The sequence below is a fragment of the Rhododendron vialii genome, chromosome 4a (assembly GCF_030253575.1).
Source record: "Rhododendron vialii isolate Sample 1 chromosome 4a, ASM3025357v1".
In the NCBI taxonomy this organism is placed as follows: Eukaryota; Viridiplantae; Streptophyta; class Magnoliopsida; order Ericales; family Ericaceae; genus Rhododendron; species Rhododendron vialii.
Genome location: NC_080560.1, coordinates 33,534,291 through 33,547,694, shown reverse-complemented (window position 1 = coordinate 33,547,694; position 13,404 = coordinate 33,534,291). Strand labels below are relative to the sequence as shown.

General features: G+C 38.7%; 1 protein-coding gene and 1 long non-coding RNA gene across 2 annotated transcripts; one reads left to right on the top strand and one right to left on the bottom strand.

Moving 5' to 3' along the window:
* Positions 1-7,941: 7,941 nt before the first annotated feature.
* Positions 7,942-9,984, top strand: LOC131323928 (protein FAR-RED IMPAIRED RESPONSE 1-like). The gene has a single exon (XM_058355762.1). It carries the CDS (start codon positions 7,942-7,944, stop codon positions 9,982-9,984), a length of 2,043 nt encoding a protein of 680 aa, XP_058211745.1.
* Positions 9,985-11,721: 1,737 nt separating this feature from the next.
* Positions 11,722-13,284, bottom strand: LOC131324811 (uncharacterized). Its single transcript, XR_009199459.1, has 2 exons — positions 12,938-13,284; positions 11,722-12,112 (listed from the first exon to the last, which is right to left on the bottom strand). It is a non-coding gene; the product is annotated as an uncharacterized LOC131324811 (long non-coding RNA).
* Between the last annotated feature and the right edge of the window lie 120 nt (positions 13,285-13,404).

Here is a 13,404-nt window from a genome sequence, read left to right as displayed (position 1 = left end):
ACAGAGAACAAGTGATTATTGAATCGGATACGAGTGAATACTCAGAATGGTCTTAATTCACCAAGGATTGCCGAGGATCTAGCGGTTCGGGAAGGTATTAACTTGCGGATTGCTCTTAATTTTACACATGTGATTATTGAATCGGATGTTGAATCAATCATCAAGAGTTGTGTTAGTTCGAATAGCCCGCCTTCTGATATCGAGGTTTTGGTTCATGATACTCTCAACGAGTTTCTCATTTTATGTGAGTTTAATTTTGTCAAATAAGATTGTAATAGGGACATGTTTGTGCTAAGAAGACCCTTTTTTGTGGTTTGTCCGACATATGAACTTCCATCTTGCCCTCATGGGGTTCTTCACTTTCTGATGTATAGACGTCTCTGTCTGTCAGATTAATAAAAAATTTTCATTTTTATAATAATAAAAAAAGAACAGAGTACACGTGGCGAACGGCGGGGAAAAACAAATTTCCGAAAGCAGTTTTGCAGCAGCTTTTGTGCTGGGAAGATTTTTTCATGAGTCAAGTGTTACGAGTAATGGATTTGTCCAGCCAGGATCTTTTGGACACTCCCGGTTATACATTGTCTGCAGTACGAGGTTTCGATTTGATAGTACTGTACAACGAGGATTCTGAGCACCTCAGCAACTCCTCCACCCGCAGCATCGGCTTTTGTGTCGGGTCCGGAAAGTCGATTGGGAGTTTAATTTACACGTCAATGATTAAAGGGCAAAGAATCTAATTAATTACTCCGGTTAGTAGTAGCACTTGATTTGTCCAACCACGATCTTATGGACATCAAAAGTGCTAGGTACCCGAAAAATGCATTGGGGCAGTGCTGTGCAGTGTGTTATGCGCGATAAGCCGCCGTCTCTTCGATCTTGCTCCGATGATTGAAATTGTTTATTTCGTAGAGTTCGTAAAGTAGAACAAGTGTACTAAAAATTAGGTCAATTGAATATCATTAAACTTCTCATCCAAAAATTATTATCTTTTAAAATTATTAAGTGTACCAAAAAACTATGGATTTTATCTAGTGTTTCGGATTCATTTGTTTCAAGATAATAACGTTCGGATGAGGCACTTAATAATATCCGATCGAGTTGATTTTCAAAACATTTGTTCTACTCGATGAGCTCTACGAAGTGAACGTTTTCGATCATTAGAGCAAGACCGGAGTGGCGGCGATTTGCCACGTGCACAACACCGCCTCTTAGTCCCCGAAAAATACACTCCGAATAGATTTTTAGAGGTATTTATGACTGTTAATATACTTTTATTAGCGGTAAAAAATACCTGTTCGAGGTTATTTTGGGTATCTAGCATTACCCTATGGACATTCCGATGTACTATATTGTTTCTACAATACGTACACTACGATGGTTGCAATTTGGAAAATATAGTATCGCAAGTCCACGCGATACTATCAAATTGTGTAGTCAAAGTCAATTTTTTTAGCTAGTTATAGTGTTAAAAAGTCAAAATACTAACGATATTTTTGCATTGGTTTGTTGCTATTTTGGGAGAATCCCAAATTCAGATCATTGAAAATTTTCACACATCTCATTTTTCGTTTTAAATCAAATTTGATTGGATGACTCGATAAGTTTGACAATCGCCAAATTTGGGACCACGAATGGCATTGGCAAAATTTGGCATTCAGTTTTGCACAAGGGTGTAGAGGATTTTTGGCTCTCTTTCTCTCTCTCTCTTTTTATTTTTCCGGGAAATTTCAGCTTTGGCATGGGATTTATCACAAGGGTGGACTTGCTCTTGTCAGTTATTTTGTTTATTCACAACTGGCAACAAAATGCAAATTTCATTTTATAGTATCATTCTTTGGTACAAGTGTAAGTGCCCCGCTCCCATCTGATCAGTATGTGTAAATGTGTGTGGGGTTGAAGTGTTTTTCTATTCTTTTTTTTTGAGTTATGTACCTCATTGTTAATTGACATGAATGATGAAAAAAATGAAAAAGTACAAAAGAATAGAAAAAGAAGGTTTCATTCGACTATGTCCACTAGGCCTGTGCAAAAAACTCGTCCACCCACGGACCTGACCCGATTCGAAGGGTTTCGGGCGTGGTCAAACATGTGATTCGGTCAGATACGGGTTCACTTTCTGTTAAAAATCAAATTTTGGTTCAGGGTGGTATGTTTCTTACCCGACCCAACCAATTCATAAGATTAATTCGGTTTTTGGTTGGACCCGACCCGACGTAAAAAAATCAGGCTCACGAACGACCTCTTGTTCGGTTCGGCTTTGGGGCCAAAAATGATGTTACCCGACATGTCAAGGCCGGGTTCGGAGTCAAACCCGACCTGCCCAACCAGTGCACACCCGTAATGTCCACTAAGAACATCTTCCGTCCTTACTCATTTTATTAACTATACTCAAAATTTGGGTACAAAGCGTAAAAATCCATCTTCAATGTCATACCCATTTGCCTATCCATTTTGAGTTCTACCAATTTTCTCACCCAAATTTGGGACGACTCAAACTCATACCCATTTTTCTCAAACCCTCTTTTCACTCTTATTAATTACTCCGTACAAGTGTGCTATTCAGTAATAGATATGGGTAACATTAGTAAAATCCTAATGTTATATTATGTACTAATTATATTATATTCAACTAATTAATTATTTTATTAAGTTTTTTAGTCGTTATACACTATACCTTTCTTCAAAGTATACAAGTTTTTATTCATCCTAATCGTATTCACACTTTATTTCTTTTAATTTTGATACACCAGTGCACTTCCCGTTCCACAAATCTTCTTAAAAAATAGGCAGCTTTATTTCACATTTTCAAACTAAAAAATAATGTAAATAAAAAATAAGTTTTTAATTTTTTGTACCGTTCAAAAAAATCTCAATGAGATTTACCAAACAAGATTCATATTGCTAGAAAAATTATTTGCGTAAACACATAATTTTTTTAGTTTAAAATTGTATTCTTAAAAAATAAGTATTTATTTTGAATTCTGAAACATAAGAATATATTTATGTACCGGTACATGTGCTTCATAGACTCTAACGAAGATGCTCCAACGAACAAGGAAAAAGTGTGTGACAGAGAAATAAGAGATTTTTTTGTTGATCCTGAAATAAGAGATTAGGAATATAACTTCTTCTCTTTTCATTTTTCCGGCGCCTTATTACCGACTAATATGTATTTATCTTCTTTTTTTTTTGGGTGCTTCAGAAAATCCTATATACTCCATAATCTGGCCAAAATGACTATAGGCAAAATGTCTAGCCAAATAGCTAACCTTTTGGACACTTCGAAGTTATTGTCCGCCAGCTAAACAGGGCTCCGTGTGGTTAGATTAATAAACAGAAATGATAGGACTGACCAATATACCGACTGGCGCTTTGGGCCGTCTTCGGCTACCGAACAATTGATTTGAGTTGTTCAAAAATTTAAAAAAAAAACTTGAGTGGAATCAACAGCACTCGACGTGCGTAGGTGTACGATCCAAACACCTCATTTTTTTGTACATACCACACTCGGTTTTTTTTTATAAAATTTTTAACGGCTCAGATCGACCGTCGGTGACCGAAGACGGCCCAGTACGACCGTTGGCATACTATCTGTCGGTACGAATAAAAGTGCTCATTAATAAATCACATAAATAAATGATGCTATGGTGTCCCCAGTCATTTTGGAAATACCGTAATTTTTGGCATAACTTCACCATTATAAGCATAACTAAACCCATTACAAGCATAACCGAACCCAAACAAGGTATAACTAAGTAATATTCAAAAAATCAACCAAGACATAACCAAACCCAACCAAGGCATAACAAACAAGTTATGTTTTGTTATGGTTCTGTTATGCTCATAATGGTTTTGATTAGGCTCATAATAGATTTTGGTTATACTCATAATGATTTTGTTATGCCAAAAGTTACAATGTCTCCAAAATGACCGAGAACACCGAAGTCATTCCCTAAAATTAATTCCAGTCGTTGTTCTATGATTCCCTCCTGAAAAAATATTCGACAACTATGATTACAAATAGACCATCAAGTCAGTTCTGGGGCACGTGGTGCGCAGTCAGAGTGGATTTGGGAGAAGCCCAAATTTTTTTTATCACAAAAATAAATTTCATTAATTCAACACACACGAAATACAAAGATAGATAATACTCCGTAAGAATTTGAGTACACCGTTCTGACCACTTAAGATTTTTTTTTTCAAATTACACGGAGGAAGTGATTTAGACCCAACAGATTAAGTCCAAATTAGGATAAAAAATCCTAAAACACCTTAAAATTGGTAAGAAACCAAAAGAGCCTAAACACACCGGCCCAAAACTTGAAACAAAAAAAACAAAGAAGCAACACCCACCCGCCTCCGCCTCCGCCTCTAAAGCCACTGGCAAAGCAACCAAACTCCGGCTAGACCAAACAACAACAAACACCAATCCACCTCAGCCCAAAACAACCACAACCTGCCAGCATCAGCAGCCACCAAAGCTGTTCTGGACCAAGCCAGAAAAAGTGGCGATGCACGCTCATGCCAAACCACCAAAACATAACTGGAGCCAGAGGGAAGAAACCATTGGTCGGAGACCAGATCGGCTCAGCAAGAGAAGACCGCACCACCAGTGACTGCGTGGGAATCACGCCATTAAGCATCAGCCGGAACCCCAGGGAAAGGACCAACCGGAGAACCACACACCCACGCACCGATTCACCCGTAGCCGGAACCTCACCAAGCCGTTAGGCACAGAAACGGCTCAGACCAAGGAAAGAACCGCCGGGAGAAACCAGCGATGAGGAGATCGACGATGGAGTGGGAGAATTTTTCCCATTCCAAATATCTTCTTAAAAATAAGCAGCATATTTCACATTTTTAAACTAAAAAATAATGTAAATGAAAAATATTTTTTCAATTTTTTCCACCGTTTAAAATATCTCAATGAGATCTATCAAATAAAATCTATATTGATAGAAAAATTATTTGTGTAAATATATAATTTTTGAGTTTGAAATTACCTTCTTAAAAAATAAATACTTATTCGAGTTTCTGGAACGAGACCAACACAAAGACTAGGAAAAAGAGGGAGATATGGGGTTGAGATAATAGAATAGATCAGAAGGTAGAGAAGGAGAGAAGAGAGGAGAAGGCCCGGGGAGGAGGAGAGGAGGCCCCCCCCCCCCCCCCTCTCGCTCTCTCTCTCTCTCTCTCTCTCTCTCTGATCCGTTCTAAATATCTTTCTTCTCTCTTTTCTCTGTGACTAGGAAAAAGAGGAAGAAGCCTAATTCCCAAAACATAACCATTTTCATATATATATATATATATATATATATATATATTGCCAATATTATATACATCAGTGGGGTTAACGTAGTGTTTAGTAGATTAGTCCACAAGGAGTTTTAGAAGCTATATATAGCTCTGAATCCAAAATGCTCACGACAAAACTCAAATACTAGCCTCCCAGATGAAGAGGACCAATGAGATACCAACTGAACTAAACCATTGCCCTTTTTGTATTCAAAGGCTTAAAACTTTTTTGAGTTCCATAAACAAGAACCTAGTATGACTTATATGTGTGGTTTAACAATATTACTGTACAATGGCTACCTACAAAGGAGGTACTAGATCAGCACGTGGGGTCCACTCTTTGAGTCACGCGTAAATGATTCGAGCCGTTTATTAATTTTTAATGACTTTCCGACAATTTGTTGGTCTTTCCGAAAAGCTACTATCAACAAAATTTTCACCATTGTTTGTTGAAAATACGAAATGAATTGTCGAGATATAGATTACCGTCCGGTCCGGTGTAAAATGTGGACCTGAGAGGATCCGGACCCTTTTCTATTTACTACCTCTTGATGAGTTCTTGTCGTTAGCTACACATGGGAAACTTTAGGAGCACCATTTTACCAAGCCTACTTGAAAAGAGAAAAATTGCTTTACGAAAGTTCCGTAAAGAAAGTTTACGAAAGTGAATCACTGCAGTCCAAAAGTGTTTTGGACAGTCTAGATTTTAATGAAACTTTTCCGGGGAAAAGTTAATTGTGATCAATCATAATTGAAAACGAATCTCAGTCATTGATTGCACGAATGGACGGCTGAGATTGTGCCGCTCTGTAAACACCATGTTCACAGAGCGGCCATGAAAAAGTCTATCTCACTTGAAAATGTCCATTAGAAATATACACACCAAAGCTCTATAGAGTATATAGACTGTGACAATTAAAATTTAGCCATAAGATGTTCTCTTTTTTTCTTTTAAAAGAAAATTCCATCTAGGAGAAAACATTCATACGCAGGTGAGAAGATTCGAACTCCTGACCTCCTAGTGAGATGAAAGAATCCTGGTCACCTGAGCTAACTCCAGTTAGTTATACGAGACTTCTTCAAATTTCTTCGCAAACAACAAAGAGTAAATATAAGCCTATGCATTCTAAAGTCTCATTTACTTGTGTACCACATATTTTAGTGATAGGGTACTGTCACGCAGGGTCTTTATTTTAACTAACTTTGGTTTCGTTAGCCACGCAATTGACTTTAGTTTCCGAAAGATCAATCATTCTTGGCAATCAACGAATTGAAGTCCAATTATTTAATTTAAACAATAATGCTATAGGGACCGATTGCCTCTACCGAAAATATACAGATCTGAGTTGGCATGGAAGAGGACCCACGAACTGACATACTCCCATTCTCTCTCACTCCTCTCTCCCGCAAACAAAATTGGCGGGCACAATTTGGGAAAATTCAAAAAAATTTGGATTTGGGCCCACAAAGTAATTGTCAAAAAAGTAAAGTTTCTCAGTAAGAGATAATTTCTCTCTCCTCGAGTGAATCAACTGACCCAACCCCAACCCCCACCGCCACCAAGACTCCACCGACAAGCGGAGAGTCACCGACAACCGGAGAGTCACCCACCACCGGAGAAGTCACCGACCTCCGGAGAAGTCACCGATCACCACCCTCTACCCGCTGGCGCTGGCTCCCCCTTAGAGCTCAGAAACGCCGGAAGACCGCCATCCACCGCCAAGGGGCACCGCACCGCCCGTCACCATTTTTGTAAGCTCCACCGGCTTTTTAAAAAAGATTCGATGTATGTATACATGTGGATATATGATAGCTAAAATGAGACAAATGCACATTAACTCCATGTTGTTGTCAGACTGTTAAATGCGGTTCGAAATTAGGGTCCATAGTGTGAAAGCTACCTAAAATAAGCATTGAATAAGCATCAATGCACTTTCTTGTAAGTAAGAGAATCTTTCCTGTACTTATTTATTACTAAGGGCATAAGATATGGACAAAGTTATTTCTCTTTTGCATATCTTCTGTCATTTCCCAGATTCACTTTTAACTTTTTCCTAATTACAAGTTTTCGTTTCTCACTAACAACTAAAACTTAAATTAAGTCAAATTAGTAAAAGAGCGAAACTTATATATTCACGGCTCCCAAGTTCTTTACAGGAACAATCAATTGCGACCGTTTAGAACATTTTGGACGGATAAGTTTCATCTCCGTAAACGCATTTTCACAAAAATCTCCATAAAAAAGATATTCTCTTAGTAAATATTGTGTTAAAAAGTTGTATGTCCAGTTTGTTTACTTTGTATATTTGCTTAAAGTTCTAATCTGAAATGCGGCCTGGACAAGAATTACAAAGTCAGGAATGCAATTCTATTATGAATTCTTTAGTAACCAATGTAGCCTTATAAAGTAAGATTGTCGTATAATACTAGTTTAGTCTGCCAGTTCATATGTAGAAATTTGTAGTGTAGCCTCAAAAATCTGTAGTTTGCATTAACGACCACCACCCACAACCTACTAAAATAAATGCTCCATTATTTCCTTACCCAAATTTGTAGTTTGCATTTTCTTTTCTAATGTGCATTTTGATTTTTTTTTTTTTTGATCCGCTGCATTTTGATCTTTAATAATTTGTTTGTAGAAGAATGGAAATGGAAGAATGTCCACTTGAATTTGACATAGATGAGGCTACTGGGGACGAGGACTGTGAGGATTTATCCATGGAGGGAGATCATAATTTAGAGGAGGTAGTGGAACCTAAAGTTGGGATGTCCTTTGATTCAGAAAATGAAGCTCGTGATTATTACACTAGTTATGGTAGAACGCAAGGTTTTGGTGTGATTATAAGAACATCAAAAAAGCGTGAGGATGGACAAAGGACCAATGTAACTTATGGTTGTCATCGGAAAGGCAAGTCGAGGATAAATTCACTCAACCCAATCACCGCCCGTCCAACATCAAAAACAGGATGTAAAGCATCAATGAATATTTCTTATACCGCCGATAAGAAGTGGATGTTGAATTCAATTGAGCTCAATCATAATCATGAAATATGCCCAGACAAAGCTCGCTATCTCAAGTTCAATCGAATTATTCCACCACATGCGAAGAGGACACTTGAATTGAATGGTGCTGCCGGAATAAGAACAACCAAGACAATTGCTTCATGTGTTATTGAGGCAGGTGGGCCTAAAAATTTGACATGGTCAGAAAAGGATGCAAGGAATCACCTTGATAAAGCGAGGCGCTTAGAACTCAAGGAAGGGGATGCTGAGGCAATGCATAAGTATTTCATTAAAATGCAAGCTGACAATGGGAATTTTTTTTATGCCATGGATGTTGATCAAGAGCACCGACTAAGGAGTGTCTTTTGGGCCGATGCGAGGAGTAGAGAGGCTTTCAAAGAATTTGGTGATGCGGTAACATTTGACACTACTTACTTGGTTAACAAGCACGGCATGCCTTTCGCTCCTTTCGTAGGTGTAAACCATCATGGACAGTCAATCTTGTTTGGATGTGGTTTGATATCACAGGAGGACACAGATTCATTTGTTTGGTTGTTCAAGGCTTGGCTTTCTTGCATGTCCGGGTGTTCTCCTAATGCCATTATCACGGACCAATGTCGGGCTATGCAAAATGCGATTAGTATAGTTTTTCCTAAAGCGCGACATCGTTGGTGTTTGTGGCATATCTTGAAAAAGATTCCTGAAAAGATAAAGGGCGAAGCTTATGATTCCATTAAGTCTGGTCTCCTTAATGCGGTATATGATTCATTGAATCAAGAAGAATTTGAAGCAAATTGGGGCCATGTCATCGATGCATATGAGTTAGAGGGCAATGAGTGGTTAAATGGCTTATACGAGGAAAGACATCGATGGGTTCCGGCATTTGTGAAAGATACTTTTTGGGCAGGGATGTCAACCACCCAGCGGAGCGAGAGCATTAATCACTTTTTTGATGGCTATGTTCATTCAAATACCACCTTGAAGCAATTTGTGGAGCAATATGAGAATGCTATGGGTAAAAGAGTGCAACAAGAAGAGGATGAAGATGCCCATTGTTTCAACGCTCAAATTAAGACCGTGTCCCCTTATGGGTTTGAGGACCAATTTCAACAAGCATACACAATTGCCAAATTTAAGGATTTCAGAGATGAAGTAGCAGGAAAGATTTCATGCCAAATAGAGCGAGTAATGGTGGTGGATGATATGGAGGAATTTGAGATAGAAGAAGACATAAAAATTGGTGAGGCTGGTTTTTTGAAAACTTGTACTTTCCATGTTCGTTTTAATAAGCAGTCAAAAGATGCTAGTTGTACTTGTCGATTGTTCGAGTTTAAGGGAATCGTATGCAAGCATATGTTCGTTGTTTGGTCAAAGAAGAAGCTCACTCAAGTATCTGAAAAATACATTTTACGAAGATGGAGAAAAGATGTGAGGAGGAATCATACATTTGTTAAGGTTAGCTATGCTAATTGGGAACGCAAGCCTGAATGGCATCGTTTTGACAAAATGTTGGTGCTTTTCCATCGAGTCGCCGACAAGGCCTTTGATTCCGATGGAAAGAGTGAGAGGGTTATGGCTAAGTTGCTTGAAGCGGAAGTGGAGAATGAAGTTTGTGATGATGACACCAATAGGCCTATGTTTCCTGATGTACAAAAGGATCCTATTTCACTTATCGGTAAGTAAGCATTCTAATGTTACTTTTCATTATCATAATTCTCATTGTTGGGTGCATATTATTCATCAATATTCATATTCTACTTATCTTTTTGTAGGTAGAGATGGTATAGTAACTTGCAACACTCAAAAACCCGTGGGAGATCCAAGTAAACGTCCTAAGAGAGGGCGACCGCCGATTAATAGAAAAAAACCCATGATTGAGAAAATTATTAAGACTATTAGAAAATCAAGCAAAAAGTTGAAAGCTAGTCGAGGCCGTGCAAATAGTATACCGGTAAATACCTATTTGCAATCAATTTTTCATGGGAACTATTTACGCTTGCACTAAAATGTTATTTTTTTTTTCAAAATACGTATGAGTAGGGACGAGTGGAAGATGGGGATATGGACGTTCGAACTATTCACACTCATGCTTTGGAGTTTGATGAGATTATCACGCAAGAGAGTGTAGATTTTAGCGTAAGTATGCTTATCTTTTTTCATATTTTAGTTCGAAATTCAATTCAACTTACATACTTGATTTTTTTTCCTATTTCAGTCGTCCCAAATTGACCTAGATCAGACTCCAATGGAATTGGACAAGGTGCTTTGAAAATGATGGCATGTATGCATTCTATGAGGCGTCCTTTGTGGTATGTGGCAGATGTTATAGAATTTCGGAGGATTGGTGCATTATTTTTTGTAAGTATGGTTCTTTTGTATAGGGATCAGAATCGCAGAGTGGAAGGTGTGAAAGCTTCCTGTTTGTATATAAACATGTAAGGTTGATGCATTATGCCCCTATTTTTGTTTTCATCATGGGCCATGAAATGTAATCCCCTGACTATGTGAACTGTTTATGCAATTAATGGATTAACTATTTATGCAATTAATGGATTATTGCTTATTAGCATTTCTTTAATTGGATGGCTGAAAAAACCGGTACCAATATTGAATTATAGCATTCAATTTCATTACATGTTTGTGGCACTTAGCTAGGGGTGTGCACGGGTCGGACGGGTCGGGTTCGACCCTGACCCCGACCCCGACCCCGACTGGTCGAGTATTGAATTTTTGGGCCCCGAACCGAAGGAGGGGGAATAACCGTCCGCCTGTCCGATTTTTTTGGTCGGGTCGGGGTTTTGTCGGGTTGGGTCGGGTAAGAAAAACAGCACCTCCGAGCCCCGAACCGAAAACTGATCTTTTTCAAAAAATAAACCCGTACCCGACCGAACCACATGTTCGGCCCCGCCCGAAACCCTTCTGGTCGGGTCGGGTCGGGTCGGGTCAGATCCGTAGGGGCTCGGGTTTTTTGCACACCCCTACACTTAGCACACGAGGCCTTTCTAGTGTGAGAATTAGAGCTGTACAAGTCCAGATCGGATCGGATTCTTATGAATCCAATCCTAATTCAAGAGTCACGGTTTTTTAAAAATAAAATCCATGCCCGAACCAAATCCAATGGTACATGAATTGCTCGTTTTATAAGAGAAGACATGAATGCAAGTTGGCAAGCCATCAAAAAATTGAAATTCTAATATAGTAACATAGTGGAAGGTTGCTCTTTTGTCTTATGCATACCAAGTGTTCCACCAACAAAATGGTATTTCAACAATGGACTTTTTGAAAATCAATTAATGAATCACCATGCACACCAAGCAAAATCCAAGCCTTTTCCATCATATTCTTTCTTGTTTGTAGGATATAAAAACCTGGTGTATAAATCAAACAAAAAATTTGCACTCAATAGTGTGATTCTCGACATTTGAAACAACTGATTTTCCATATATGACCAAGTTGTTGAGACAAGGATTCATCAAGCTATTTCCATAACAAGCTATAAAGGCCATATGTCCATAACAAGCTATTGAAAAAAAAAAAAAAAAAAAGATCCATCGAAACAAGCCGAAAAGGAACCAACATAATCATTTCCAAAACACGGAGAGGAAATCACTACTCCTAAAAACCCTACAACTCCTGCAAAACATATCCGATCTGGTTCTTTCCTTTCCCAGAATTCTTCGATAAGAGAACTTGATTATTGTTAGGCAAAACTACATCATTCACAAATGTTACCGACTCCCCATCATTCCTCAAAGCAAACTGATTGTGCTTGGAACTATTTGGTTCCTCTTGTTATCCCTCGCCGCATTCCCTGCTAGCTCCAAAACACAATCAATAACTTTAAGACCAAAATTCCAAAGAAAACTGGCAAGAAAGGTTGAGAAAATTAAAAAGAACATGTTTGCTACTAAACGAAAAAAATCATTGTCCAAATTATATTTCAAAGGGTGTTTCTGTTGGTGGGGCATAGAAAGATCATTCACACAAAATGATTTGTCCATTCAACAATATCATTTATTGAGATACAAACTAGTTCAAAGTATGTGCTCCGAAATGCCAACAGTGAGCAGTAGTTCAAACAACCTTATAAACAAAAAGCAAAAGATAGTTTAATCCAATAAGAGTCTATAACCCAAGTATAATCTGATTCACAAGCCACGTTCTCAGGAAAGTGAACGACACGTGACTCAAGATGCTTCATTTCACACCAACCAATTGCTAATCGCCTAATCCTCATCTTCCCACATTCTCACACTCATCGGCTTCCTCTCTTCTCTCTTAATTTATCCGCACCATTACATAGCACATACACATATACATTTATACAATTCACAAACAAACCATAGCCACACAACTCAATCTACTGTGCCAACTCCTCAAAAAAAATCCCACCGAAAGCAGGAAGCTTAGGCCCCTCTCTCTTTCCTCTCAACTATTCTCATCTTTCTAAAAAAAAAAAAAAAAAATCCGATGATAGTTTAGGGAGATCTCACCAAAAATCTATACTTGAGAAACATTTGTCCGTGAATTTGGAACATACGGTAAATCTCCCTTTTACCTTCGCAAGCCCTAATATATAATGAGATTTGGGGATTTCAAAAAAAATCAGGAACAAGTTGGTTGGAGCTTTTCTTACCAGCAAGACGACACCGACGGTGGTTGGAGCTTTCCTTACCAGTGAGACGACACCGACGGTGGGACGGGAAGAGGAAGGCAGCAACGTGGGACACTGGTGATGGTTGCGTTGGATCAGCGTTGGTGAATCGGGGGAGGGCGTCGTGGTGGTGCGATACACTGCAAAGATGGAACGGAGGTGATGGTTGTGTCAAACCAGCGTAGGTGAGTTAGGGGAAGGCGGCGTCGGGGGTGGGTGTGAAGAAGAGGAAGATACAGATTCTATTTTGGAGAAGAAATGCCTCTGTATTTCCAGAGAGAGAAAGAGATAGAGAGAGAGAGAAACATTTTAGAAGAGAGAGAAATTTTTCAACCAAAATGAATTTGTGGGCCCATATATTCCGAAAACCAAATTTTTTGAATTCTTCCAAATTGGGCCCGCCAATTTTGTTTGCGGGGGAGAGGAGTGAGAGATAATGGGATTGCGTC

Excerpts from the sequence above, each read along its gene's own strand:
- LOC131323928 (XM_058355762.1), top strand. The coding sequence starts at position 7,942 with ATGGAAATGGAAGAATGTCCACTTGAATTTGACATAGATGAGGCTACT.